Source organism: Dermacentor silvarum, chromosome 3 (genome assembly GCF_013339745.2).
Source record: "Dermacentor silvarum isolate Dsil-2018 chromosome 3, BIME_Dsil_1.4, whole genome shotgun sequence".
Classification (NCBI taxonomy): domain Eukaryota; kingdom Metazoa; phylum Arthropoda; class Arachnida; order Ixodida; family Ixodidae; genus Dermacentor; species Dermacentor silvarum.
Genome location: NC_051156.1, coordinates 11,675,119 through 11,702,356, shown reverse-complemented (window position 1 = coordinate 11,702,356; position 27,238 = coordinate 11,675,119). Strand labels below are relative to the sequence as shown.

The 27,238-nt window shown below is 46.0% G+C and overlaps 1 protein-coding gene across 1 annotated transcript; it reads left to right on the top strand.

The window, feature by feature from the left end:
- Positions 1-4,728: 4,728 nt before the first annotated feature.
- Positions 4,729-27,049, top strand: LOC119445319 (prostamide/prostaglandin F synthase-like). Its single transcript, XM_037709633.2, has 6 exons — positions 4,729-4,977; positions 6,576-6,780; positions 15,786-15,837; positions 16,973-17,036; positions 22,210-22,288; positions 26,421-27,049. Exons 1-6 carry the CDS (start codon positions 4,834-4,836, stop codon positions 26,513-26,515), a joined length of 639 nt encoding a protein of 212 aa, XP_037565561.1. The 5' UTR covers positions 4,729-4,833; the 3' UTR covers positions 26,516-27,049.
- The last annotated feature ends 189 nt before the right edge of the window (positions 27,050-27,238 follow it).

The following is a 27,238-nucleotide window of genomic DNA, read 5'->3' as shown; positions in this document are numbered from 1 at the left end:
TCGGGAAATTTGCAGGCATGAGTTGGAATTGGGTAGCGCACGACAAGGGTAATTGGAGATTGCAGGGAGATGCCTTCGTCCTGCAGTGGACATAAAGAAATAGGCCGATTGTGATGATGATGATAGTAGACTGAATGTTCCAGGACATTATTCCCTGCGAAATCGAGCGGAGTCACTGTCGTCACCACGCTCGGTGCGGATTGCTCCTGGCGTTGTCTGTACATGTGTACATGTGCGTGTACACATGTACAGCAAACTGCAGCATTGGCCTTCAGCTACTGTGTCTGTGCTGTAATATATATACTGTGTTTGTCTGTCCAAGTGCATGCTGCATATTTGGTCGCCTGCTCCATTGGCTACAGACATTTCGATCTTGTTGCTGCCCAGCATGTTAAGCATATCACGAAATATGTTTGATGCTGTTCTTGGGAAATCATGCGCATGCTTTAACTGTGGTGCGTTAAAGCATGCACTGCTTTAGCGGCATTGCAGCAAAATGCGATTTGTGGAACATCTGATAAAAGGGCGGACAAAATTAGTTGGCAAAACAAAGTTACATAGTCTTGTGCTGCAATGCTGGCCTTAGCAAGATAATTTTAATTGATCTTGATTACTTCCACCATGACACAGCTCTCCTCTGCATGTTAGTCGACTCAGCATAATCATTTCTTTGCTCCTGCCATGGGTAGCAAGCACATTTCGTAGGCGAGGTTTGTCCAGCAATGAGAATTAGTGCTATCGTGTAAAAAAACAGATGACAGCCTTTGCTGGGTCACCGCTTTCGATATATTTCGTTCTGTAAGTGCGCAATACGAACGTATTTAAAGCTAGCAAGAGAAAATTGAGAAGTTTAGGGGCGCGATCTTGTACGCGTTCCAAAATGGAACGGAGGCGGTCCGTTCCATCGAGCCGCACACGATTGGCCGATTTGATCGTCACGGTTCAAATTGACGAATTGTGTGCGGCTCACGGTTCAAATTGACCAATCGTGTGCGGCTCGATGGAAAGGACGGCCTCCGCTCCATTTTGGAACGCGTACAAGATCGTGCCCTAGGTTTACTGGTACTAGTTGACCAAATGGGCAGCTGGAGCACTAAAAACACACACACAATAAAATGGGGGGGGGGGGGGAGGAGAGGTTTAATAAAATGTTCAGAGGCTTTCTTGCGTTTTCTTTTGTTTTAAACATTCTATAGTGGTGATTGAACTGCGGCTTGTGATCTATGGTGTTGAAGAAGCACGAATTCACATTGTAGTACATAAATTACAACTTCAAACTTCTAGTCTGTAGCATTGAAAGAAGCCAGCATTAGCATATCACTCAGTTAACTTGCTGCTGCTTTAGGAGCAGGTGAGGACATCGATGCTTCTGAACGATGAACAAGAACGGTTTGTGCTGAACCATACGTCTATGTTTCTTGCGCATCTGCACGTGGTGCGTAATCATGATGGACAAAGAAGTCAAAAGCACGCACATTGTGCCCCACAAATAATATCTGTAAATTTAAGAGCATTGCACTCTGCTTGGCTAAGCACTAGACATGCGTTCAACCACAGCACATAACAAAAGCATATTTTGCGTGCCGTTCAACACGGTGGTTACCGCTCACTGAGGAGGTGACCACATTCATTAGTGAATGCAGTGTAATGGTTACAATAAGTCAAGCATGCAGCAGAGCTCGTTAATATTTCTCCTCGAGGACATTGTGACTAGGTCTTTTCTGCTCTCCGTGTTTATGCAGTTTTAGTAACAAAAAAAGTGACTTAATGGCCGAATGGGGAGCGTCACCAGAACTGTTGAATCAGCGCAGCCCCTGAAACAATTTTTCGACCGTGGAACACAACTGAGATGGCCGACTTCAGAAGTACAAGTGCCAAAGGTGGCCATAGTTACCAGCGCACAGCCATCGCCTATCCCCATTCTCGCACATAACGCAACTTGGCGAGTCATAACAATCTGCTAGTAAGGTGCGCCGATTCAAGTAGTAGTTATTCGAGAGAGAGAGATAAATGCTTGATATGCTGGAGATGTTAGGTAGTTATTCGAAGAATTGTGCTACTATTAAGCACCGGTTCCATTGTCGCCTTATATGTTTGAACCATTTCATGCTGAACCGGTGACCATTATTTTGTCAGTTCAGGTTCGGTTTGGGTTGAAGCACGTTTAAAAAATATTGGTTCGGGTTCGGATTCAGTTCCGCCCAAAATGGCGTTTTGGCTAGGTACGGTCCTCACTTCGGTTTGACACCCTGATATGTATATCAAGACGAATGTTGTGATAGCTGCGACTGTTTGTAATAAAGCTTCATGTCGCGTCGCCTGTGTTCATTGCCAAAGTGCATACACATTCATTTGTGAAAATGTTGAGTTGTCAGAGAAGGTGATTTGTCAGAAGGGGCATGGTTTTTGAGGGTTCCTCCGAGCAAGACCTGCCATACTGTTTGCAGCCCCAGTGAGAAACGTGGCTGTATGTAATATTAATTTCAAAGCAGGGCTAAATGAGTCAAACTTGGGAGTATTGTAATATATGAAGTATATGAAGGGCGTACGTCCTTATGTGCTGTCATTATAGTATATCTATTAACGATCAACTTTATATATAGCTGGTTGAGTATCAATCCATCGTAAGGGTGGCGCTAACAAGGGGTACCTAATGACAAAATCAGTTCGCAAAACAAATCTCCAACATTGCCTACAGATAAGGATAAGCATGTCACCTTCCCGTGCTTCCACTCGTCTCCATATTGGTCATATTGAAATTGAAATAGTATTTAACTGAGCTAGTTGGTTCATAGCTAAGAACTGCTAATCTAAAAAAAAAATAGGGGGGTGGCTAAGGAAGACAGATTGAGCCACTGATCTCTACAACAGTGGGCCTCTTTGATTATCCGTCTCTGACAGTCCCAGACTGTCCGAGAAGCTGCACACGCAATGTTCATTGGCTGAAAGCACTGCCTCGGGCAGTCCGGGACTGTCGGGGACAGATAATCGAAGAGGCCAGTGACGTCCTGGTCTATCTTGCTTAGGGCCCATTCACACTTACGACTAGGCGAGGTCGTGCGACCGATTGCGACTGGCGACCAGAAAGCTACTCAAGACGAACGCTGTTCACACTGATAAATGCGACCGACGATTCGCTAAACCGAAATGTCTCACGATATGCCTTTCACATTTGCTTGAAATGTCATCGCAGCATAAAATAAGCGTCAGCATTTACGGATGTCCTGTTCCTTCGCATCTGATTGGTTCAGCTGTTCTGTGACTGCGGTCGCGCGACTGAAAAATCGAGCAGTGAGCGACTGGCCCGAAACGGTTGCATTTAGAGAAAAGCAACCATTTGCAACTACTTGCGACTGATCGCTTTGCGACTAACCTGGTCACGCGATCCGATTGTGACTGGCGACCAAAAAGCTACTCAAGACGAACTATGTTTACACTGACAAATGCGACCGACGATTCGCTAAACCGAAAATGTATCGCAATATGCCGTTCACGTCTGCTTGAAATGTCATCGCCGCGTAAAATAAGCATCAGCGTATATGCACGTCCTGTTCCTTCGCATCTGATTGGTTCAGCTGTTCTGCGACTGCGGTCGCACGACTGCAAAATCGAGCAGTGAGCGACTGGCCCGAAACAGTCGCATTTCGAGAAAAGTGACCATTTACGACTACTTGCGACTGGTCGCGCGACCTTGCCTAGTCGCAAGTGTGAATGGGTCCTTAGTCCTTTGGTTTTTTTCAGTTCAGCTGTTATAACTCCTCTTAAATAATTCCAGTTGTTGCTAATGTATGCGAGATCATTAAAGCTTCATCGATTGGCACACATTTTTTTTTTCTTTTTCTTGCCGTTTATTAGTTTTTCTAGGGCAAATGTGTAAATTCATGACCGAAACTTGCGCTGAGGCATGTGCGATTAGGCATGCAAGACCTAATTTAGTATCCCGCGCTTTCTTGCTTCCCATGGTGCCAGTTCTTGCAGGCACGGAGGAAGGAAATCAGTTATTATTGTGATAGCAGTTATATAGAAACTCCAGACGCATTTCCGCCGTTGTTGGCGGCGTCGCCGTGATATGTTCAGTATCAAGTACAAGTGCGATAACACCGTGGCCGCGCGCCGTATGTGCGGGTGAAAACGTTAGAGGGTGAGTTTTTAGATGTGTGGCTTGATTTCACTTGCGCAAGAGGGAAAGGCGGGGAGGGACCACGACGCGTCTTGCACCGCGTGCAATTGGCACCGGGGTGGGGGAGGGGACGTTCTATTTCCACGGTGGCTGAGCGCGGTCGCGCGAGCCCTTCTTGAAAGCGATCTGTGATGCCGAGGCTCATTGCTTCGTGTGCGCTGTGTTCTCGACGCTTAGTTGAAGCGAGGTGCGGCACGTGCGAAGGTCCATTCGCTCGCTGCTGTCGCTCTTCATCACGCCAGCGTTTTTACAGCGAGTGTCGCTGATCGAATAAGATGTGTTTCTGTTTGCCTGTGCGTGCGTGACACCATGCTAGCTAATTTGCTATCGCAATCGATGCTTCGCCTTTCGGGTGAAACCTCAATACTTTCGCGCTTGATTTCACTGGTTTTATTCCATTTTGTTATTCCTAAATGGTGCATAAACATGCCGTAATTAAAGCATATTCTATTATATCGTAAGGTTGCACTGTGCTTGTTGCGCGTCTACTCTTTATGTATTTCGTAGGCCTCTTCACGGTATACCGAAACCGAAATAAGAAAAGAGTGGGGCCGCGTGCCTCGCGACGACGATTTCGTGTTTACGTTCTCGGCGGTACCGCTTATTTCCTGGTGCGTAGCGGGCGACGTAAGCGAGTGGGAAAGAGAGAACGTATGGCCTTCGCAATCAGGTTGTCATTCCCTTTCATCTACCGCGGACTGATCCTCTTCGCCGACGTGTCGAAGGTGCCTGAGGAAGAGATGAACGCTGCGCAGCTGATCGGCAAGTTCACCATCAAAGAAGTCAGCTCTGGCAAGGTGACTAATTGCGTAAACTACTCAAAGCTAATGTTATCCATTAGCAGCTAGAGACGCGTGTATTCGAGCGTGTACGCCGCTGCTCGCGAACCGCCGGGCGCTGCGCCGTTCGGCGAGCGACCCGGCGGATGGCCGCCTATGTATAGCTGGGCCGAGAGGAAACCGTCTTTCATTTTTTCTTTATCATTCGTGTGCAGTAGCATGGTTCGGCGCCCGAAAGCTTTTTGGTCATGACTACGCTGTTAACCAGCTTGTTAAGTGCGAGCTGACATATGCTAATCAAGTTCTATAAAATGTTATTGATACAGCCGGTCTCAGACACTCGATCGATACCTAGCTTGCTGACGTGCCTAGTATGATGTTGGGCTTGCACTGTTGGTTGACACTGTGTAATACAGCTAGTGTCACAAGGCACACTTCCAATCTCCATAAAGCCCGATAGGGATCGGATTTCTTGGTCGCGATTGGCTCGCATCGTTTGCGCAGACTACGGAAGCCAATCGCGGTCGTGAATTTCGATCGCCGCTGACATATAGGCCGTGTGACACCGGTATAAAGTTGTGGTGAAATTAGTGATAGACCTCTGGCATTTTCAGGTAAAAATGTTCAAGCGATTTACGCGTATCAACTAGGATGTCATGTATGTTACGGCTGGTTAACTGGCAGCATGAATATTGATCCTGCGCGAAAAATAATACTAAGAAGAAAACCTACCATGCATGGTCATTTAATTTAGTATGTTCACGTCATAAAACCAAACATAATCAAATACATTATAACTTGTTCCCAGTTAGGGTTACTTAAAGCAGTACACTTTACACACATAGAAAAAAAAAAAAAAGAAACTACAAAGCAACAACAAAAGTTCACTTGTAGTAATGTGCAGACATGCAACGAGCACAAACAAAAACCTAACAGAAAAATGGCATAGAATTCAGCTGCCCTCCCCTCAACCAAGTTGGTCAAATTCGTGTTTGTGCAGCACCACTGCGCAGGAATGCAGGATGACATATCTGTCGTCTAAGTATGTGCACTTTATATGAAAAGCCTTAATTCTGCTGTCTGTGTGAATGAAATGCCACATACGAGTTAGTGGCGCCCTTCAAAGACAGGAAATGTTCCCTGAGACACTACATTTATTTTATCATATGTACCAGTGACTGTGTAGGCATGCATAAACAGTTAAGGGCCATGAAATGCAATCACTGTGGCTGTCCTTTGCGTATAATGTAACTGGTCCTGAGTGCAAATGCTAATTTAAATACTTGTACACATGCAAGCATGCACACACCACTACTGTCTCAAATACAACATAAAGGTTTAGCAACAAAGGGCACCTTTCTGAAGGTTAATTGCCAAATAATTACCACTACTTACTGGTTGGCAATTTGGACTTGTGCTGTTGGCCCACATTTTCATTGCATAGATTGTTGCATCACTCTGTATGTCCTCTTCTGTGAGTGATTGATTAGCTAAAGTTAGTGCCATATACTTGCGCACTTGTGATTGCACTCAAAGCATCCTTGATGCATGAATGGTCATTAACGCAATTTTGTCCCCGAACTTATTCCTCTTCGACTTGCGTGCTTGTGACGCAGAGCGTGACGGTGGAGTCACTGTGGCGTGACCAGACATGCGTGCTCATGTTCTTCCGCCGTTGGGCATGCCCCTTCTGCCGCCTGGACGCTGTCCGCCTCAGCCGCATCAAGCCGCAACTGGACGCCGCTGGCGTGCGCCTTGTTGGCATTGGCCACGAGAACATTGGCCTCGATGATTTCCGCCAAGGCGAATTCTTTAAAGGAGGTACACTCACTCGCTGCTTGCATGGCTAATACTATCTGCTTCCTTTGTACGAAAGGCAACTCATCAGCTACCAGCTGAGGTGGCCATGGCATGCTGCTGCTGAACACGAGGTCGTGGGTTTGATTCTCGGTCTTTGTGACCGCATCTCGTTGCGGTGAAATGCAAAAATGCTCATGTACCCCAGCCACAAGGAACAAATCTCCGACAGATTTTTGGCATCGGCGCCGGCTGGCAAGGATAAGACGACACTGAACGCAATGCTCGCTTGACACTGAAGTCTGCCCATGCCAGATCACAACACCGATTCGCAAAGTGGCTAGCAAAGCATGAAAGCTGGCCAACTCCACCTGACGCCTACCTGTGCAGACGCCAAAAATGTGTCGGAAACTTGTTCCTTGCGGTTGGGCCTATAGGTTTGGCACAGCCCCAGGTCGCTAAAATTAATCCTCCCTACTACGGCATCTATCATAACCCGAGTGTTGCTTCGGAACATTAAACCATGTGAATCAATAAATCAAGGTATCATTTTAATGGCACCAGTTACTCTCGTGGACGACTTTCTGTGACTGTGGAGGCAAAGCTATGGCAGCTTGTTTTAGAACGCCAAGTATGCAGATTGGACTGGTTTGACAGCACTTTCACTTTTGGTGTTCTTATGTCTACAGTGTAACTGTTAATGTAAGCAAAGCTTTTAGCAAAATCTTGTGTAACAGATTTACTTGTTTCGCATCATAATGATCAAAATTTTAGAGAAGGCACAATATATATTGCATTAAATGCTGTGACCTCACTTGCTTTTAGGAAAAAAAAAAAAAAACTTATATGTGCTTCTTTTTCTCGTGTGGCAACCAGTTGTACTATGCCTAGGGATTTAAGTCACAGTGTGTTCTAGCAGAGTAAATGATTGACACATTTTATAGAAATGTGAACACCAGCATGTGATTTTTCCACAAATAAGGCAGTCATGATAAATTGCATTGGGAATTTATTATAGGCAACCAAACACGGGACTGAATCCAGCAGCAGTATGCGCGCCGTGGTTCCTTCACTTTGCCTGCTAGCCACAAAAAGTTCATTAACTTCTTAGTGCAATAAAGCACACAGGACAGAAAGACATAGACATGCAAGTGTTGCTTGAACGTGGGTCTACAAGGTGTCCTTGTAACTGCACCCTTGAATCTACAATGATGCGTTTGAACAGAGTTTGCAGTATTCTACGAGCTGAGTGGCAAAGGCAGGAACACAATGCCCGCCCCTCTGTGGTGTTGGCTTACCGCAAGTTCCACTGTGCGCTCCCTCATTAATCAAGTTGCCACTCTGTGTACAGCTAAAAAACATTCTCCTCGCATCCTTTCCATTATGTTTCTAATGAACGACATGGAGGACATGCTCCTAAAGGCCCGATATCAAGAGCAATTGTTCCAAATCATGTGACAGTGATTGCCCATGTTGTCCCCATACACAGATTTTGTGATTTCTGTCCATGAACGCGCTGAGTGCTCACCCCCAAATTTCCTGTTTTGTCAATCCTCGCTTTCCAAACCATCCTGGAGCATTTTCGTGTTGCAAAAGAAAGAAAGCCGCAACCACGAGCGCGCTCGAGCCCTGTATGTTGCAGTGGCAGTACCGTTTATTGGTCACATTTCTCACTTTGTAATTCCCAAACAAACGAAATGATGCAACATGTTTTTCCAGATTACACTAATTCAAGTCGATAGACTTAATTTGGGAAATAACAAAAGAAAACCGAGGATGGCCTTTTTCCTTAAAGAGATTTTAAAAGTACTTCTAATTAGCAATAGGCTTAAACTTGAGCGCTTCTCATGAATTTATTAGTGCTGCCTAGGCAAAGATATTTGCCTTAAATTTCAAGGACTTTCATGGCAACAGGCTGACAAAATTTGAAAGTCCCGCTCTTCACAGATACGGAGAAAAAGAAAATCTGGACTTTGGGGCCAATATTGTGCACTGTTCGTTTTTGCGATTTCTTTTTCTCCTGATCATAGATGTTATATACTGTAATAAATACTTATAATCGATGCTATTAACCCACACACTATCACTACATATTTTGAGCCACAGCCAGAACACTTTTTCTTTGGGAGCTAACCAAAATTAAGATTCGGCATAATTCGCAAAAAGCGCTTCTGACTGACCGGCCACTTCCATATTTTTTTTCATGTAGACATATTTTTTATCGTGCAACAAAGGCTGATTTCGTTTTCTTGGTACTCGGGCGACAATATATATTTTTTAGTTCAAAATTAAAAATGGTCACCAGACATGTCCGGACAAACTTATCTCAACGCATCTTGCTAATCTATGCAAAAGCTGAAATATTGCTCAACGAAGAAGTCGGATTTAAGGTCTACAGTGCGTGGTCTAAGCGTACTGTATTTATTTGATTATAAGGCGGTCATGATTATAAGGCGAGGCTGCAGTTGGGGGACGCGAGAAAAAGAACTGGAACACTAATGTAAGGCGATATAGAATAGCTGACAAATTCTTCAGACTGTGTGAGGATTGCCTGAAATACTGAACTGGAAGCCCAAGAGTAATCTGTGCTGATTATATGTGAATTTCACCTGATGACGCATGCAGCCACACCTTAAGGTCAAACCCTCACAGCCGTGACGGCTCACCTCTATGCGAAATTCGCATATAACCCACACCCAGCTTTTGCTGTTAATTTTTCTAATTCTCGGTGCGGGTTATACACGCAAAAAATACAGTACTGCCTCATCTGCCAAGGTTTATTGGTTGCTCCAATTTTAGTCGCTGTCTGAAATCTGTATCACCGGAAATATGTCACTGCCGCTGACATTAAAACAGTGACTGAATCTATCAGCCTCGCATTTAAGGCGGGGGGGGGGTGTGACTTTGAGGCTAAGGATTCGGGGAAAACACCTCGCCTTATATTTGAATAAATATGGTCGCTACTATTTTGACTAAAGGCTTTGAAACATATTACCCTGTTTCCCTGTAGGCTTGTAATGACACTGGTCCTAGTGTTGCTCTATATTGTCACGTGCAACAGAAGGCCTTCAGAGCAAGAAGTCCTGCACCGGCAGAGACGAGTACTGGCCAGGAAGATGGCTGACCCCAAAAACGAAAAACCTCTTCTTCTTCTCTCCTTGCCTGAATACTGGCTCGCGCTCGCCGCAGCTCGAGACCTCGTGGCATTTTCCCCCTGTGAAAAAAACGGGCATCGTCCCGATGCTAGCGCTGGTCGACGTAGGTAGAGGGAAAGAAAAAAAAGGGAAGGAACATAAAGTAAGCACAAGTGGGGGGTGAGGGAGAGAAAAATAAAGTACATCATAAAGTTGAGACGCTGTCGCACTATCGCGCGAAATAAGGTTTGAGTCGTACAACGTGCACAATCTCCGAGTGCTGCCTTCGACGCTGGGGTGACATGGCACTATCCGGGAGAACCTCGTAGTTCACGTCACTAACGCGACGCAGCACTTTGTAGGGTCCAAAGTAGCGACTGAGCAGTTTCTCTGACAACCCCTGGCGGCGCACCGGCGTCCACACCCAAACTTGATCGCCCGGGTGGTATTCCACTTGGCGATGGTGAAGATTGTAGCGACGTGCATCTACACTCTGCTGTTGCGTGATGTGTAGGCGTGCCAATTGGCGAGCTTCTTCGGCGTACTGCGTAAATTGCTCAGCGTCAGGGGTGAGCAGCGCGTCATAATTGTGTGGAAGCATCGCATCCAGCATGGTCTGAACCTCACGTCCATAGACAAGACGAAACGGCGTGAATCGCGTCGTCTCCTGGATGGCAGAGTTGTACGCAAATGTTACGTACGGTAGAACCTGATCCCACGTCTTGTGTTGTACATCGGCGTACATGGATAACATGTCGGCGATGGTTTTGTTCAATCGTTCCGTCAACCCGTTGGTCTGCGGATGATATGCAGTGGTCTTGCGATGGCTCGTGTAGCTTAGCTTGAATACGTCGTCAATAAGCTGGGCCGTGAAAGCTGTGCCTCTGTCAGTGATCACGTAAGACGGGGCTCCATGTCGAAGAACGATCTGGTCTATAAAGAACTGGGCAACATCGGCAGCCGTAGCGCGTGGTAGAGCCCTTGTCTCGGCGTATCTGGTTAAGTAATCTGTGGCGACTACGATCCACTTGTTGCCGGCTGATGATAGTGGAAAAGGCCCGAGTAAATCCATGCCTATTTGATCGAATGGTACCCTGGGTGGTGCGATCGGTTGCAGCAGCCCCGCGGGCTTCAGTGGCGGGGATTTGCGGCGTTGACATTCCCGACAACTCTTGACGTAGCGCTTTACAGATGTAGACAGTTTGGGCCAGTAGTACGCCTGTTGAACTCTGGCGAGAGTTCGGGAGGAGCCTAAGTGACCAGATGTGGGCTCGTCATGGCAGGCAAGAAGAATGTCGTCGCGCATGTCAGCAGGTATGACGAGAAGGTAGGGTTTGCCGTTGCTGTTCGAGTTTTTCTTATACAGGACACCTCTTCGAAGGCAGAAGGAAGAGAGACTGCGAGAAAGGCGTCGAGGTATGGGAGAGTTGCGTCCTTCGAGGTTCTCGATGATTGCGCGGATTTCGGTATCCTCGCGCTGTCGTGCAATCAAGTCCGTTGCGGTGAGGGCCCCAAGGAATCCACTGTCATCCTCAGCGGCCGGATCACAAACATCGGTGGGTGCACGCGACAACGAATCCGCATCTTCGTGCTTGCGGCCTGATCTGTATACGATGGTCAGATCGAATTCTTGCAGACGAAGGCTCCATCGTGCGAGTCGCCCAGCGGGGTCTCGTATATTGGTCAACCAGCACAATGAATGGTGGTCGGTCACTACTTTGAAGGGGCGACCGTAGAGGTAAGGCCGAAACTTCATGGTCGCCCATACCACTGCAAGGCACTCTTTTTCTGAGGTGGAATAGTTTGCTTCTGCGCGTGAAAGAGTACGGCTGGTGTAAGCTATCACGCGCTCTGTGCCCTCTTGGTGTTGGACCAGGATGGCGCCAAGACCCACGTTGCTGGCGTCGGTATGGACTTCAGTATCAGCGTCCTCGTCAAAGTGAGCAAGAACTGGTGGTGTCTGCAAACGCTCCCGCAGCTCGGTGAAAGCCGCGTCCTGCTCTTCATTCCAGACAAATGGTACATCTTCTCGTGTGAGGCGAGTCAGAGGTTCGGCAATCCTAGAAAAATTGGCGATGAAGCGGCGATAGTATGCGCAGAGCCCCAGAAAGCGACGGACTGCTTTCTTGTCACGGGGAACAGGAAAGGAGGCTACGGCGGTGGTCTTGTCAGGGTCAGGCCGAACGCCATCCGCGCTCACAACATGGCCGAGAAACTTAAGTTCTTTGTAACCGAAGTGGCATTTCTCTGGCTTCAGCGTGAGGTTAGCGGCGCGGAGGGCGTCCAGCACAGTCTTCAGACGATTCAGGTGTTCTTCAAGGGTCGCCGAAAATACGACGACGTCATCAAGATAAACGAGGCAAGTATGCCACTTCAAACCAGTGAGAACAGTGTCCATCATTCTCTGGAATGTCGCAGGTGCAGAACACAAGCCGAAAGGGAGCACTTTGAATTCATACAGGCCATCCGGCGTAACAAAGGCCGTTTTCTCGCGATCTCGTTCATCAACTTCAATCTGCCAGTATCCGCTTTTCAAGTCTATAGATGAAAAATACTTGGCGCGTCGCAGTCTGTCGAGTGAATCATCGATGCGGGGCAGTGGATAGACGTCTTTTTTAGTCACGCTGTTTAGCCGCCTGTAGTCAACGCAGAAACGTAGTGTTCCGTCCTTCTTCTTCACGAGGACGACCGGCGATGACCAGGGACTTTTGGAAGGCTGTATAACATCGTCCTGAAGCATCTCTTCGACTTGCGTATGTATCGCGTCCCGTTCTTTGGCCGAAACTCGGTAAGGCTGTTGTTTTATGGGCGACACGTCGGTATATGTAATGATTCGGTGTTTCGTGATGGGCGTCTGACGCACCTTAGAGGACGAGGCGAAACATTCTTGGAATTGAAGCAGCAATTCATGCAGCGCTATTTGTTGTTCTTCCGGTAGAGTCGAATTAATGTCTACTTTGCTTAGTGATGCCGTCGCAGCCCCCGGTGTCGATTGGAGAGCATTGTCCAGTGATGCAGATGTAAAACATTCAGCAGTCTCTGTTATGGGGTAGGCGAGAGCGATGGCAGTGCGACGAAAAAGGTGACGGTGCTCATTACTAAAATTCGTCACAAGCAGCGTAGAACGTCCGTCACGAAGCGTGATGAGGCTGCGAGCGGCGCAGAGACCTAGTGTGAGCAAGAGCGACATGTTGCCTTCAGCGACTGCCTCACCATCACGTAACTTGTCACACACGACATCAACGAGGACAATCGAACGGGGGGGTAACGCGACGTTGTCGGCATAAACGCGAAACGTGCTGAGATGGCTGTCGTCGGTTTTGTCTGCTGCTCTCTATGTCGAGAAGGTCACGGTGCGCTCCCGCAGGTCGATAATAGCGCCATATTCCCGTAGAAAGTCGATTCCCAGGATGATGTCTCGGGAACATTCGCGAAGTACAAGGCAACTGGAGAGAAACGTACGTCCACGAATGCCAACTCGGAGTGTGCATATACCAAGTGGGGTGACTACATGTCCGCCGGCAGTACGAATTTGTGTTCCGTACCAAGGCGTAACTACTTTCTTCAGGTGTGTCGCTAGTTTTCGGCTCACGATCGAGTAATCAGCCCCTGTGTCCAATAACGCACTGACTTCATGGTGACCGTCGAACACCACAGGTATATCCAAAGACAGTCGGCTTCCGAGTTCAGTTGTTGTCGAATCACTGCCGGTACCTGGTCGCGTCGCTGGGAGGCCTTGCTCGCGTCGATTATCAGCGGCCTCGCCCCCGAAGGTCGCTGTCTTTAGTTTTCCCGTCTAGGGCTTGGCGAACGCCCCTGCGCCGCCACTGGGGAGCTCCGGGAATTTGGGGAAAATCGTCTCGGCGACGGTGACCGTGACTGCCGTCGCAAGGGCAGTGGCATGCGCTGTTGAGACAGGTATTCCTCAATGGCTCTTGGTCTTTCGCCGAATCTTGGCCTTGGAGAGTCGACGGCAAAACCCTGAAGTCCAAGGCGGCGATATGGGCATTCACGGTACACATGTCCGGCTTCGCCACAGTGATAGCACAGCGGTCGCCTGTCCGGTGTGCGCCAGACATCCGATTTTCTTTGAAGTGGTTGGCGGTTCTCCAAGTGCTGGATCGGTTGCACTGATGGAAGTGTATCGTGAGGTGTGGGGCGGACGAAGCGCGGAGAAGCAGGAATATACCGGCTCGCAGCTTCCGCGTATGATGCGCGCCGAAGCTCCGTCGGCACAGGTGGTGTGACCTCCCTGGCAAGCGGGACTTGCAGAGCATGCTGCACCTCGTTCCTGATGAGGCTGGATATGGATCCCGCAGCAGGTTGAGGCGGGCAGTGTATTCTTTGCAGCTCGTCGCGTACCACTGATCGGATGAGGTCGCAGAGGGAGTCGATGTTGATGCTACCTCCGGCAGCTCCGATCTGATCCATCGATGACGCGACGCTGATTTGCCGGTCGTACACTGCTGACCGCTGCTGAAGCACTTTTTCCATTGTCGTGGCTTCCGTTAAGAACTCGGCCACAGTCGTCGGGGGACTCCGAACAAGGCCAGCGAAAAGCTGCTCCTTAACCCCTCGCATTAAGTGCCGGAGCTTCCTATCTTCTGCCATGTCTGGGTCAGCTCGACAAAAGAGGCGCGTCATGTCCTCAACGTACATCATCACACTTTCGTTGGGCATTTGGATGCGCGACTGAATGGCCCGCTCGGCGCGTTCACAGCGATCAGCATTGGCGTAACTTGCCCGCAGATGACGACAAAAGTCGCTCCACGACGAGAAGGGTTCGCGGTTCTCGTACCAGGTGCGAGCGCCATCCTCCAGGCTAAAGTATACATTCTTCAGCTTGTTCGCATCGGTCCACCCATTGAAATCAGCGACGCGTTCGAACTGAGCCAACCAGTCTTCGACATCCTCAAGGATGGAGCCATGGAAGACTTTTGGCACTTTCTGTAGCGTATAGTGAGCAGCACTAGTAGTGCCTTTCATACCGCTTTGGTGCGTAGCTGACGTAGTCTCGGAAAGAGGTCCAAGCTCAGGGGGCAATCCTCGGACTCTTCGGCTGGCCCGGTGAACAGGTGTTGTCACTGTAGGCACAGGGCTACCAGGAGGCGTGTAGGACATTTGCTGGGACTACCCAGCACCTCCACCAGTTTGTCACGTGCAACAGAAGGCCTTCAGAGCAAGAAGTCCTGCACCGGCAGAGACGAGTACTAGCCAGGAAGATGGCTGACCCCAAAAACGAAAAACCTCTTCTTCTTCTCTCCTTGCCTGAATACTGGCTCGCGCTCGCCGCAGCTCGAGACCTCGTGGCAATATTTTAAACATGTGCAAATAATGATGTATAAATGTTGTACACAATAACTAGTAATTAAAGAATCTATGGTTTAAGCAGTTCTTCAAAACGGCTATCTAGCGAGTATTTTTTACCTCGTTTCAATATCAGTTTCACCTTTGCTATTTTTGAGTCTGCGGGCAACATGCCGATCTTTAATGATTATCTTAAAATGTGGAACGGAATTGGGCTAGACACGGAAATTATGTTTTGAGAATTTTAGAATTGATGCCGTTGACGCCACATGATGTAGATAGCCTAAGGTTATTTATACGACATGCGATACCTTCAACTATGATTTTGATAGGTGCAATGCATGTTCTAAGCATAAATTTTATGTTTAGAAGTGCACAAGCACACCATAGTGCCTTTATCACTGCTGACAAAAAATGTGAGAGCTTAGACATGGCTTTTTTAAGAAACGGAAAACTTTTTTGACATTGCAGTAGTAGTCTATAAGCAGTACGTATATACTATGCCATGTGTACAGCATGGAGTGCACACATGTTGCCGCTTGTGTGGTCAGCATATGCTTTTACGTGTTCCTCATTGCTTTCTTTTAGAACTCTATGTTGATGAAGAGAGGAATGCATACAAGGCCCTTCAGTACAAGAGGTAAGCTTTGTTTGTGCTATTCCAGGTGATTATCTGCTACATGCAAAAGGAGTGAGAGTGCTTGCAGGAATTAAGAGTGGCATATTGGGTGTCATCTAGTCCTCCTACACTATTGCAGCAAAGGCCTTTCGAATCCTTAGTTTCAAACTGCAGCAGCCATTCAAGATGCACATGTCTGTTTTGTAGACCTACCTTTGCAAAATCGGGAGGATAATAAAGACCTGGTAAAGCTAGTACCTGACAAATACAGCATGTTAATTAATGATAATTTGAATTGAAATCTCTGTGCACTTGCTTTGTCCATAAGGTTGACCTTATAAGGTGTCGTATTGCAGGAGGGTACAGTCACAACAGCAATACCGTGCTGTCATATAGGCTTGTGATAACCTTATGATGACCTTGCGATAAATCTGTGCAATCCTTGTTCAGTTACATTTAATGCCTACTGCTCCATTTTGTGTCGCTGTGTATGCAGTTGGGCTAGTAGGTTTCTAGCCATCATAGTACATCCTTTTGAGCAAAAAAAAAGGAACCTATCTGCCATTGTAAGAGCGCTGTAAAAAGTAGGAGCTACTTGGAGTTGCTGTATCTTCACTTTCACTGTGTCTTCACAAGGTAAAAGTAGGTTATTTGGACGTGTATTTCTAGTTTGATTTGCTGCATCTTTTACGGTTCATGTAAGTTGCGCATTTCATTAGTAACAGTCACATGAGGCAAACATGCAATGAAGACAGGGAACGCATAAGGAAAATGAATGGGTCTTTTTAATTGAAGTTATAAGAAAAATGGAAATGAAAGTGGACAAAAAGACAACTTGCTTCTAGTGGGAGCCAACCCCACAACCTCCGCAGGACGTTTTCATTGCTGTAAAAATTGTCTCTTGGCAGTTCATATGGATGTTACTGACAAAATACTGTACCCTTTGTTATCCGATTCATTTCATGCTTTATGCATTTTGTGAAACCCCATTGGTTATTGCTTATTTTCTTTTTTCTGTAACTATTCCTCTTTGTGCTGTTGCTTCCAGACGATTCTCAAACTTTTTCACTGATACATCATTCTCAGCCAAAGGTGCGGCTGTTGTGTGTTCAAGCTTCCACCTGCAATGCCATTGTGTTTACTATTTTGCATGCAGGTTCAGTTGGTTCTCCATCATTCCTGCAATCCTGACATCTTCATCAAGAGCCAAAGCTGCTGAGGTGTGTTGAATGCCCTGTGTTTGACATACGTTGTAGTCTTTTTGTTTTCAAGTCTTTTTCACGCATTATATGCTGACCACACATACCTTTAGCTTTGTTTTCATTAGTAAAGGTCAGCCTTATCCTGCCAAATGAATAAAAGTGTATAACATTTTTGAAACATTACTTTACCAGTCAAAATTGGCTTATTGGCATTTAGTGTCTTTAAGGCAAGCACCAAATCAATTTAAAATGTTAGTCTTTCCTGGAAATTTCACAACATTTGTTTTAAGTTAAAAGACCATTGAGTTACAAAGAAAATTGACAAAGGGGCTGCACAGTTGCATAGTTCAGACTGATCGCAGTGAATTACTGCTGCAGTGATCTTGGAGGTCATGTATGTCCTGTTGCTAATCTGTATAAGTGTGCAATTCATGTTTTGGAAAAGACAATCAGGAAAAAAAAAAAACTGAAACACTAAACTCTGGCATATAAGCCATCATTTTATACCCCTTTATGACGAAGGGTTCAGTTCCTCTGATAATGGAGATGGAAAATAGGTCTCTTTTGTGTGTTTAAAGAGACATTTAAACTGACATACACACACACACAAAACATAACTTGGGCTTTATTAGTAAATGACACTCTTTCAGTAGCAAAGTAGGCACTCCTATTGTGAGAGGAGGCTCGGCAGACCAGGAAAGACGTGTAAATGGAAGGCGGGTGGTGACACTGCCCTGAAGCTCTTGCACCAACCTTGCACGACATCGTAGATATCGACAGTGCCTCTTCGGGTCTGATTATTTGTTTATTGGTAAAGAAAAAAAGAGACTGCTGTATTCTAAAGAAACTAGTGACCCAACTTAGCAAGGTTTGAGAACATTCTGTACCATCCCAGTGACATACGGGCACTGATGTTCTGAAATAAAGGAAACTTTAGCTTTGTTTTCATCAGTAAAGGTCAGCCTTATCCTGCCAAATTAATAAAAGTGTATAACATTCTTGAAACAATACTTTACCAGTCAAAATTGGCTTATTGGCATTTAGTGTCTTTAAGGCAAGCACCAAATCAATTTAAAATGTTAGACCTCTTTCCTGGAAATTTCACAACATTTGTTTTAAGTTAAAAGACCATTGAGTTACAAAGAAAATTGACAAAGGGGCTGCACAGTTGCATAGTTCAGACTGCTCGCAGTGAATTACTGCTGCAGTGATCTCGGAGGTCATGCTCTCTGAAGAGCTAATGCCTGTTTTGAGTCAGAAGCTCACAAAATATACTGACCACACACTCAAAAAAAAAAAAAAAAAGCCCTGTCTGATGGGGTATTACCATTGATTTCTTTCGTATGAAAATCCATTAATATTGGCCAAACTGCATTTCTTAAAATATTGGAGTGCAACGAATGAACATTTTTTGTTGCCTCCATATGACTACCATTTACTATCATAAACATTACATTCTAGGAGCTGGTGCTACATTTTCACTGCAGTGACAGCACAGATCCTGTCCTAAACTTATACTTTTTTTCTTGGTTATGAAAGCTTTGTTCTCTTACAAGTGATCCATTCGACACCCAGGAACTATATGATGTTAGCTTGAATTAATATTTTCTTTTAGTGTTCCTTCTGAACCACCGTTTAGGCTTAGTGAAGAAAGGCTGTCTGCGGATAGCATACGCTGCTGTAAACATCTCAGCCAAATTTTACAGTCGTACACAGCTCGTGGAGCTCACAAGCAAAGCGTGAAGTCAACTTTTTCTCAAACACACTCCATTCAAACAAAGCCATCTCCTCACCCTTTTCAAGTCTGCCGGCAGCTGCCATATTTCGTCATTTAGCAGATTCCCATAGGCGGCTGCTTTTGGCTGATATTGGATAAGTGTACTTCTTCCTACTGTTACTGTGTATATTTATTGACGCAGTTTACTAAACGGGCTGAAGTAAGCAAAAATCTGCATTTTGAATTTTGATAAGAATTGCCCACTTCTGGAAGAAGCCAGCTATCATTTGCTCACGCTCGGCCACAGCCGCTTGTGCAAGAATTAACCTTTAGTCACATTTCTTATCATTGTCGTAGCAGTCAGGCCTCGCTAACTTCAAGTAGTTTTGAACACTCAACTTGCCTCAAACCACGCGAACCACACTCTAACTGGTCTCAGTGGGTGACGTGGCTCCAGGTTCGTGGCGAGCTGGCTTGACCACCAGCATCCGACTGGAACAAATCGTCTGCTTCCGGAGTTGCACACCTTTGAGGTGTGTTGCCATCATGGTTGAAGCTCATTACGTTAGGAATCCCTTCAATGGGAGTCTCCAGTGCGGCATTCCTCATTTACCCGACCTACTCGCAACAAGTGAACGTAAAGACGTTTCATTCAACCTTCAGAAATTGTGTGATTGCTGTAGAGATAAGTAGGAAAAGAAATGTGGTGCTTGCCACTCGGTGCCAAAAAAACGCAGCTGTGCTTAACTACTTAGTACACTGTAGCATGGCAAAGGGATGAGACACCGTGAACTCAACCATAAGTTGAGGGATATGCTCCAGGTTTGGCGCGTCGTAGGAGCAAAAATCGGAAGTAGTGGCGTCTACACAAATTATAGAAGACAGTTGGACTAGTTGGGGCTTATTCCAGACTTGAAACATCATTAACTAGCGAAAAAAAAAAAAGACATCATACGATAGCAAGAAGCACACAGAACACAACACTAGAATTCAACTGAAATTTTGCTGCAAAGAAACAAAATTCATGGGATGCGCAGAATCTCAATGCACAGAAGCAACATTAATTTTCTTGTTTCCTGTTTCCTAACATGGGAGCTATCGGAACAAATCGATCGGCAGGTTATTTTTCAGGTAGGAAGACTCTTTCTTGGTGAGAGTCAGGAATGGGGTGCACACGCATTTTCGTAACAAGACGTTTTGAATATTTCTCGATCGACCTGCCCCTGAAGCCGTCTGAGCAGACGAGTGCTTTCAAACCGCGCAGTGCACGAGCACCTATGGCAATGGTCAGCCAGATGGCCACCGGGCGCCAAGGCACTGACAGCTGCCCTGTATTCCCTCTAGCCATCAGTTCATACACAGACTCCAATATAGCACTTGCCACACTACATCTAAAATAAAATTTGGGCTGCATGTCACGGTGACATTCAGTAGGCGGAGCATCGTAGGCATTGAAGGAGGAGCGGGAGCACCATGAAGGGGATCAAAGGTGATCTTTGATTGCCAGTAACTCTGCTTCTGCTGAATGCATTGAAGTACCTTCTGCTGCAAAGTATTTCTGAAATAGTCTATTTTAACTGAAAATGCCTTTCTCTGTGACACCACTGCATTGGTCGGTCTCCTCTGACCATGCTTTAGAAAGAGTCACATGCCAAACGTTTTTCCCATCCTCTCTCCTGCTCTAATCCAACATATGATGCTTGCTGCCCATCATTCAGTTTTAGCCGAAGAAATTAGGCAAGAAGCTTCACACTCAACACTGAAACTTGGCAAGCAAAAAATTTTTTTCTGGTATGTTGCCTATAGGCAACGCTCGTTAATAAAGAGTTATAGGGCCCCTCACCAGGTTTGGACATTTTAAGCAGACGAGCGTAGTGTATATGTCACACACAGACGATTATATCTGCAAATTATTGCTGCACTGTGCCTTGCAAATCTTGCTTGCCCCCCTCTCGAGGAGGCTCCGTCTCGAGGAGCCAGAAAGCGAAGGTCACACGCCTAAATGCCTCTGCGTAAAACACGCTGCTAGCTACGTCACCGACTGTGGCACGTGACTTCGATTAATCATCCAATGAGGAAGGTGCAATGCTTCCTCGGTAAATGCAGCAAGAAAGGGGCTCGACGCATGAACATGACGAGGCTCCTCCGCTCCAGTATGGGAGATGGCAGGGAAGGAACGTTGCTTGCGGGCACTATAGTCGAGGCAAAGGTCTCCGTTGGCAGTTATGCTCGCCTCCTGGCAGTATGGTAAGAGGGCAGTTAATTTATTCCACTTCCTCCAATAATGAACCAATTTGAACAATTATTTCCGTAACATGCTTCTTAGACGCCGTTTTACAACTTCCAGTTGTATAACGAAAACTTACAGTGGGGCCTGGTGAGGAGCTTTTTAACATATTTTTGGTGCGATATGTACGCATATTTTTGTGTACAATATGTACAATATTTCTTGTGTGATATGATAATAAATAACATACTAATGGATATAAAAATGTTATTTTGGCTCCCCCTTTAGCTTCGTTATAACAGGGTTTTAACTGTAGCTTCCAGTGTATTCATACATTTCTGTCTGTCCAATCCAGTGCAGCCTTGCCTCCTCTGGGCTGGGAACTTGTGCTGCCAGAACTTCATGACCATCTATTTATTTGAAGACCACAGAATACTGTCACGTAGTAGTGATGCTGAAGTAAACAGTCGTAAAACTGTGTATGACGAGACTGATTCTTTATTGGGCGAACCTGTGCCCACAAGAGCAAGCTACACTCGAAGCACAACGAAAGCGGCGAACACAGTCGGTGGTCGTCGAAATCTGATCAGCGGCGAAGCGAGTCGGCTTTTATACCTAAGTCATCGAAGGTTCCAGATTAATCCCTGATGCCCGCGTGTCTTCCAGAAAGTTCTAGACAATTCGCGTTGGTCATACAATCAGATAACATAAGCGTCGGTGAAAACAGGCAACGGAAAGAAGCATCGATAACGTTCTAGAAACTTCCGATACAGGCGCGTCCTGCGCCGAGCGATAACGTTTAACATTTGTTAGCCGGTGGAAAGCGGCCACCGGTGAAAGATAAACATGTATATGTGTCAATACGTTGCTCACGTCAATACGTTGCTTTACGTCAATATGTTGCAATACGTTGCTCATTCTTGCGGAGAAGCGAACCTGGGGCCATATTTTGTAGCAGTTAATCTTGTTCTTTATTCTTTTCATCCTCATTCATTGTTATTATGACTGGTATTTGTCACAGTAAATGATGAGATAGGTGGAATATCTAAAGGACATTTACAAAGAAGGGCCTCTTGCCTTTGGTAAACATAGTTATGGTGGCTAGCACCTGTCTTTGTCAGTGGTTTCTCTCATTAGCGTGTCCTTTGTGATTACGTGAAGGCACTGTGCACGGCAATAACTGTGACAGTGTTTGGCCAGTTATGGAAGTGGCAAGCTCTTCAGGCCTGTGCTGTTGTTGCATGCAGGCCAAATCTGAGAAAGTGGGAGGCGACCTGACCACTGGAGACGGCCTGCTCATGGGCGGCACACTCGTTGTGGAACAAGGTGAGCAGTGCAGAGTGCCCATGTGACATGCTAGTCATGTGACATGGTGCTCAAGATCAGAGTCCTTCATTCGTACTAGAGTGAGAAACTAGTGCCCACTATGGATGGAACTTGGGACTACCTGTGCCACCGGTGACCTCCATTGGTGTGAGTCATCTTTTAGACGTGTGAACTACGGAAAACTAGCGTTCGGATAAGGCAGTTTAAAAACATGGAAGCTTTTCACGTCAATAAGAAAGGACAGAACTTCGAGATAGATGACAGTAATATGTCTGCTCGGCAATGAGACAATATTTGAATTGCCTATTCTTCGCACTGTCCATTTGTGGCTAACACATTTAGAAGCAGAGAAGAAGGTATTGAAATGAAGCAGTTGGAAGTGAACATTGTCCTACTTACTCGTTTCCACCTCAGTCATTGTTCTTGAATTTGGGCTCATGGATCCTCTTTGTGAATAATTAAAGATGATGCTTTCAGACAGCTGAGATTTTATGTATATATTGCTGTGAGTATTAAACGTTTACTTAATCATAGGACTTGCTCAAGGCCTAGTTCTTGCATACTTGACCTATAACACGCACACACCACTGATGAAAGAAAAGAAACGGGCAGGGGACAATACTGTCAACTGTTTATTGTGTAACGTCACAAAATGTGTATATCTCATACACACATTTGCAGCTGCATGGAAAAAAAAACAAACGGCAGAACTAGGGGTGTGCGAATTTTACTGAATCGAATAGTGAACGTTCGAATAATTCGATTCGTGAATCGAATATTTAATTGATTTTTCAAATATTTGTTGCAGAGACGCATGCAGTGCCATAGACATAGATCGCATGCACAGTGGAGCCCCTTGTGCTCATTGCCGCCCAAGCGAGCGTTTCACTTTGTTTTTGGTGCAATAGGACCGCCGAGCACGCTGCGGCTGACACGATAGGGGACTTTTGTCACTGGTAGCGCTCCCCAATGTCGGCCCAATGTGGGATTGCACACACAGTGCCTGAACGTTGCAACTCGCAGAATGGCGTCGCATCCGCCGTGGCCGCCTCTGTCGATGCATGTTCGGGCCAATTGAAATGACAACGTGACGCTTACAGAGGGAACAGCAACAACAGCAGCGCATATTTCGTGAAGTGCGAATTCAAAAAGACATGTAAAAGATCGGGCCGATAAGCTGTCAATAGGCACGCAAATCGTGTTGAACACATGACAACGATCTTCACACCGCTTCAACAGCTGTCAATCTAACCCGCACGTGTGATCTTGAGACCGGCCGATCACTCGCGAGCAGAGTTGCCAGGTCTAAAAGTGAAAAGTAGCCGGGAAATTGCGAAAAGTGGCCCAAAAAAGTATCCAGTTCATTGCAGGTGTTGAAGGGTCCCTGAAATGGTTCCGCCAAATTTTTTAGACGAAATTACGCTTCTGCTGCCTGTGAGGTTCTGCCATACAATCCTTGTGAGCAGAGTGTCGAACCGAAACTTTTTTTGTTCCGGTTTTCATTTCGCTTAACTAAAAATGGTTCAGTTCCGGTTCAACCCTGGAACGAAAAAAATAAGGTTAATACCGGTTAGAATCGGTTTGAATTCATTTGGATAACCGAAAAATAATTACAGGAAAGCAGCACAAATTTATCTTGTACAAAAACTCGATGCTGCTACTAAGCCGCACTGATAAATTGTGGCTCTTGTTTGTTCTTTAGGCCGGACGTAGTCACAAACTAATTACGCAGATCCAAGACCAATGATGGAATCTATGTGAAACGAAGCTTTATTAAAGAAGAGAGGAGAATATATTGAAGGAATTCAGTCATCTAGCCTGTTACTCCGGTCAGGGGGAACGGGAAGATGAGACAAAAATAGGCGACTGAGGAGTAATGATGACAGGTAGTAGGATGTGATTATGCACATGTTTAAGTTCGAACGGCCTGTCCACGGCCTTAAATGTAGGCCTGTGTGAACTAAACACAGTGAAACCTCGTTAATTCACACTTCACGGGACCAAAAAAAATGTACGAATTAACCAAATGTCGAATTATCGAGGGTTACAAGAAAGCAAACAAATGAATACTACGTCAACACGCTTTTATTTATGAATGAACAAGCAAATCCCGTTTTTATTTTGCACAGAACAGTGTGGTAGCTGTAATCCTTGTCATCTCATGACTGGTTGGCTCTCACAGAGGTGAAGGCCTCGCGAGTTCCTTTGCAACGCGGCTGCGGCACGCGCCTTCATCTGAGACACGCTTTTTACTACCGCACGCACATCCCGATTATTTTTTCGCCAGTGAGCTGGTCGCCAACAGATTGTCTGTCTATCGTGATGTAGTCGGTGTGCATCATTCTGGACAGTTTTGCACCGAGTCAAAACGAAACTACTGTTTGCCACAACCGCTGCGGACGAAAGCGCAGTTGCTATTGTTCATGGACGGAGACCTTGCAGTTCTCAAGGCACATGGCCAACGCATGCACAGAGTCAACACGAAACTACCGTTTGCTGCAACAATTACAGATGAAACGGCAGTCGTTATCAAGGTGATCACGAATGGCGACTATGCAGTTTTGAAGGCAAGAGTAAAGGCTTTAAAGGCACAAATAGGCACCACTCGTTCTGGCATTGCGTGTTTAATCATCTACGATTTTCGCTGATGACTATGGTGATGTGGACTCAGCTGCTTTGTTTCGCTTCGGTGCCACTGGCACCGTTCTTGCTTGCGTCGCTCCGCGCTCGCAGAGCTCCGAGAGTTGTTCGAATTAACCGATGCGAAGCCAAATACGTCTGAATTGATCCGAGTTTGATTGCATTAAATAATGCATACGCCTGTTGGGAACAGGTAATGAGTCCGAATTATCAGATTTTCCGAATTAACGAGGTTTTACTGTATTCCAAGAGAGCCTTGATGGCTCGCTTCAACAACAGCCTGTTGTTAATTGGTGCTAACGAAGAGATCAATGCTTGCTGTTCACAGTCACACTGGGGACAAGCAACAACATACAGTCAAATGCCTTTATAACAAAGTGCTTGGGGCCTCTGAAATCATTCGGTATACAGGTCACTTCGTCCTACAGGTCACCTTACAGCTTGCAATAGAACCGGGACACAATTATTCGTGACAGTAAACGACGTCTTGAAAGTTGACCACATTGGGATGTCGGTTTCGTGATTATGGAACCAATGTTGGGCAACGCCAGCAAGGTAAAATACGACATTGGTCAACTTCGCAGCGGCGTCCCACTTATGTGCGCTCACCCGTTCGTAAGAAGTGAACAAGTCCTCCACGTCGGTGTCATCTGTACCACTGAACACTTTTGGGTCACGTGGGTGAGGAACCCCGGGGCAGATGACGGACTGGGGAAAGGTGCGGGCGGGTCTGTGTTGTCGGTCATGATGGGCGGAAGCATTCAGGTGCGAAGCTCTAGGGTGCAAGCGACAGGGGAACACCAACAACCTCCACCAATTGATATAAGGTTTATTGACGGTGCATTCCTGCAAGGTCGCTACTATAGTAGGAATGGCAAGGCAGCGTGAGGCACCGTCCTGAAAAAGACACCAGCGACTAGCAGCAGGCACAGAGTGAGTCGAGTGTTGGCGATGCTGCTGGACGGAGACGTGTCTTCTTCTTCACACTCCGTTATTCAGGTCATTTTGTTGTAGAGACATTAAACTGTATGTGCTCCACTGTCCCAGGTACCTTCCATGCATGACAGTCTGGTGAGTCTGTGCGTTGAATACGATGCAAATAATGTCATTTTACCGAACACTACTTGTCTGCCCCCTGATGCAGTAGACTGAAAACCACATTAATGGTGCTGCTACTATTAAAATCACGGGAAGATGGTGTGTATTAGTGAAAATGATGCAGCATAGTTGATCCACAAGTGCAGGCTGAATGAAAAGCTACAGAAAAGGTAGCCAACCTGAACCAAAAACCGTTATTTCTTCCTTTTGGTTTCACTCCAGAGTGAAAAAAAATGTAACATTCCGGTTCAGTTCTGGTTAAAGCAAAATTATTTTTTTTTTCAGTTTATTTCTGGTTCAATACCTTGCCTGTGAGGCTTGTGAGACAATTCATTATGTACAAGATGTGCTAAATAAACTATTGTTAAAACGGGCACTGCTGTTCATGATGCAGGCGGCAACAAGGTGCTCCTCAACTACCAGCAGGAGGTGCCCGAGGGCTTTGTCGGCAACAGTGCCATCCTGGACGCTCTGGGCATTTCACGCTGATTTTAAACGACATGGCTGTCCCTGCAGGCATGAAGCCCTGTGGCTGCACAAATTGTCCTGAGCTATAAACACCCCTTTGTGTCGCGCCTTTCGGCTGCTTTTGAACTCTGAGCCACCTGCACGTGTTGCTTGGCAACCAAGCTGTCCATACGCCAAGACGAATCTTGCATCAGCTTGCATTCATTTTACTATGAATGGTGGCAAATTGTCTTTGTCGCTACATTCTTTTGTGATGGATAACTAGAAGTATAAAACTTAACCTCCACGCTGCACTCGGTTATAAATGGTGCTGTTGTTTCACACCTGCCAGCCACCTACGAGTGCTGAGCCACATGCACACGTGCCTGGCAAGGCTGTCTTAATGTGTTTAGAATATGAACCTACGTCCCAATGTATCCTGAAGCTGCTCGCAATATTTGATTTTCTGTTAGTGTGCATGAATTACCTTTCCTGCATGTTTTGTATGAAACTAATAGAGCAGGCGCAGGCTTGTTTTTCATGACTTACGAGTGTCAATTAAACTAACAAAGTTCATGTTATGGTTTCTGCTTTCAATTTTTTTTTACATGACTGAAAATACACTATATGTGGTTAGACCTTTAGTCAATGGCTAATTGGGGGTCTAAGTACCTGCAATTTGAATTAATGCAAGCAAGAACAAAATGTTTTAGAAGACAAATCGCTGCAAGCATTGTTTGTGCGAAAGAAAAAGCATGCACTGTT

What these genes read in the sequence shown, in the direction of transcription:
- LOC119445319 (XM_037709633.2), top strand. Translation starts at nt 4,834, where the DNA reads ATGGCCTTCGCAATCAGGTTGTCATTCCCTTTCATCTACCGCGGACTG. An exon ending in AGGCGAATTCTTTAAAGGAG is followed by an intron (nt 6,781 to 15,785) that starts GTACACTCACTC and finishes GCTTTCTTTTAG; the next exon opens with AACTCTATGTTGATGAAGAG. An exon ending in CAAGAGCCAAAGCTGCTGAG is followed by an intron (nt 17,037 to 22,209) that starts GTGTGTTGAATG and finishes TGTTGCATGCAG; the next exon opens with GCCAAATCTGAGAAAGTGGG.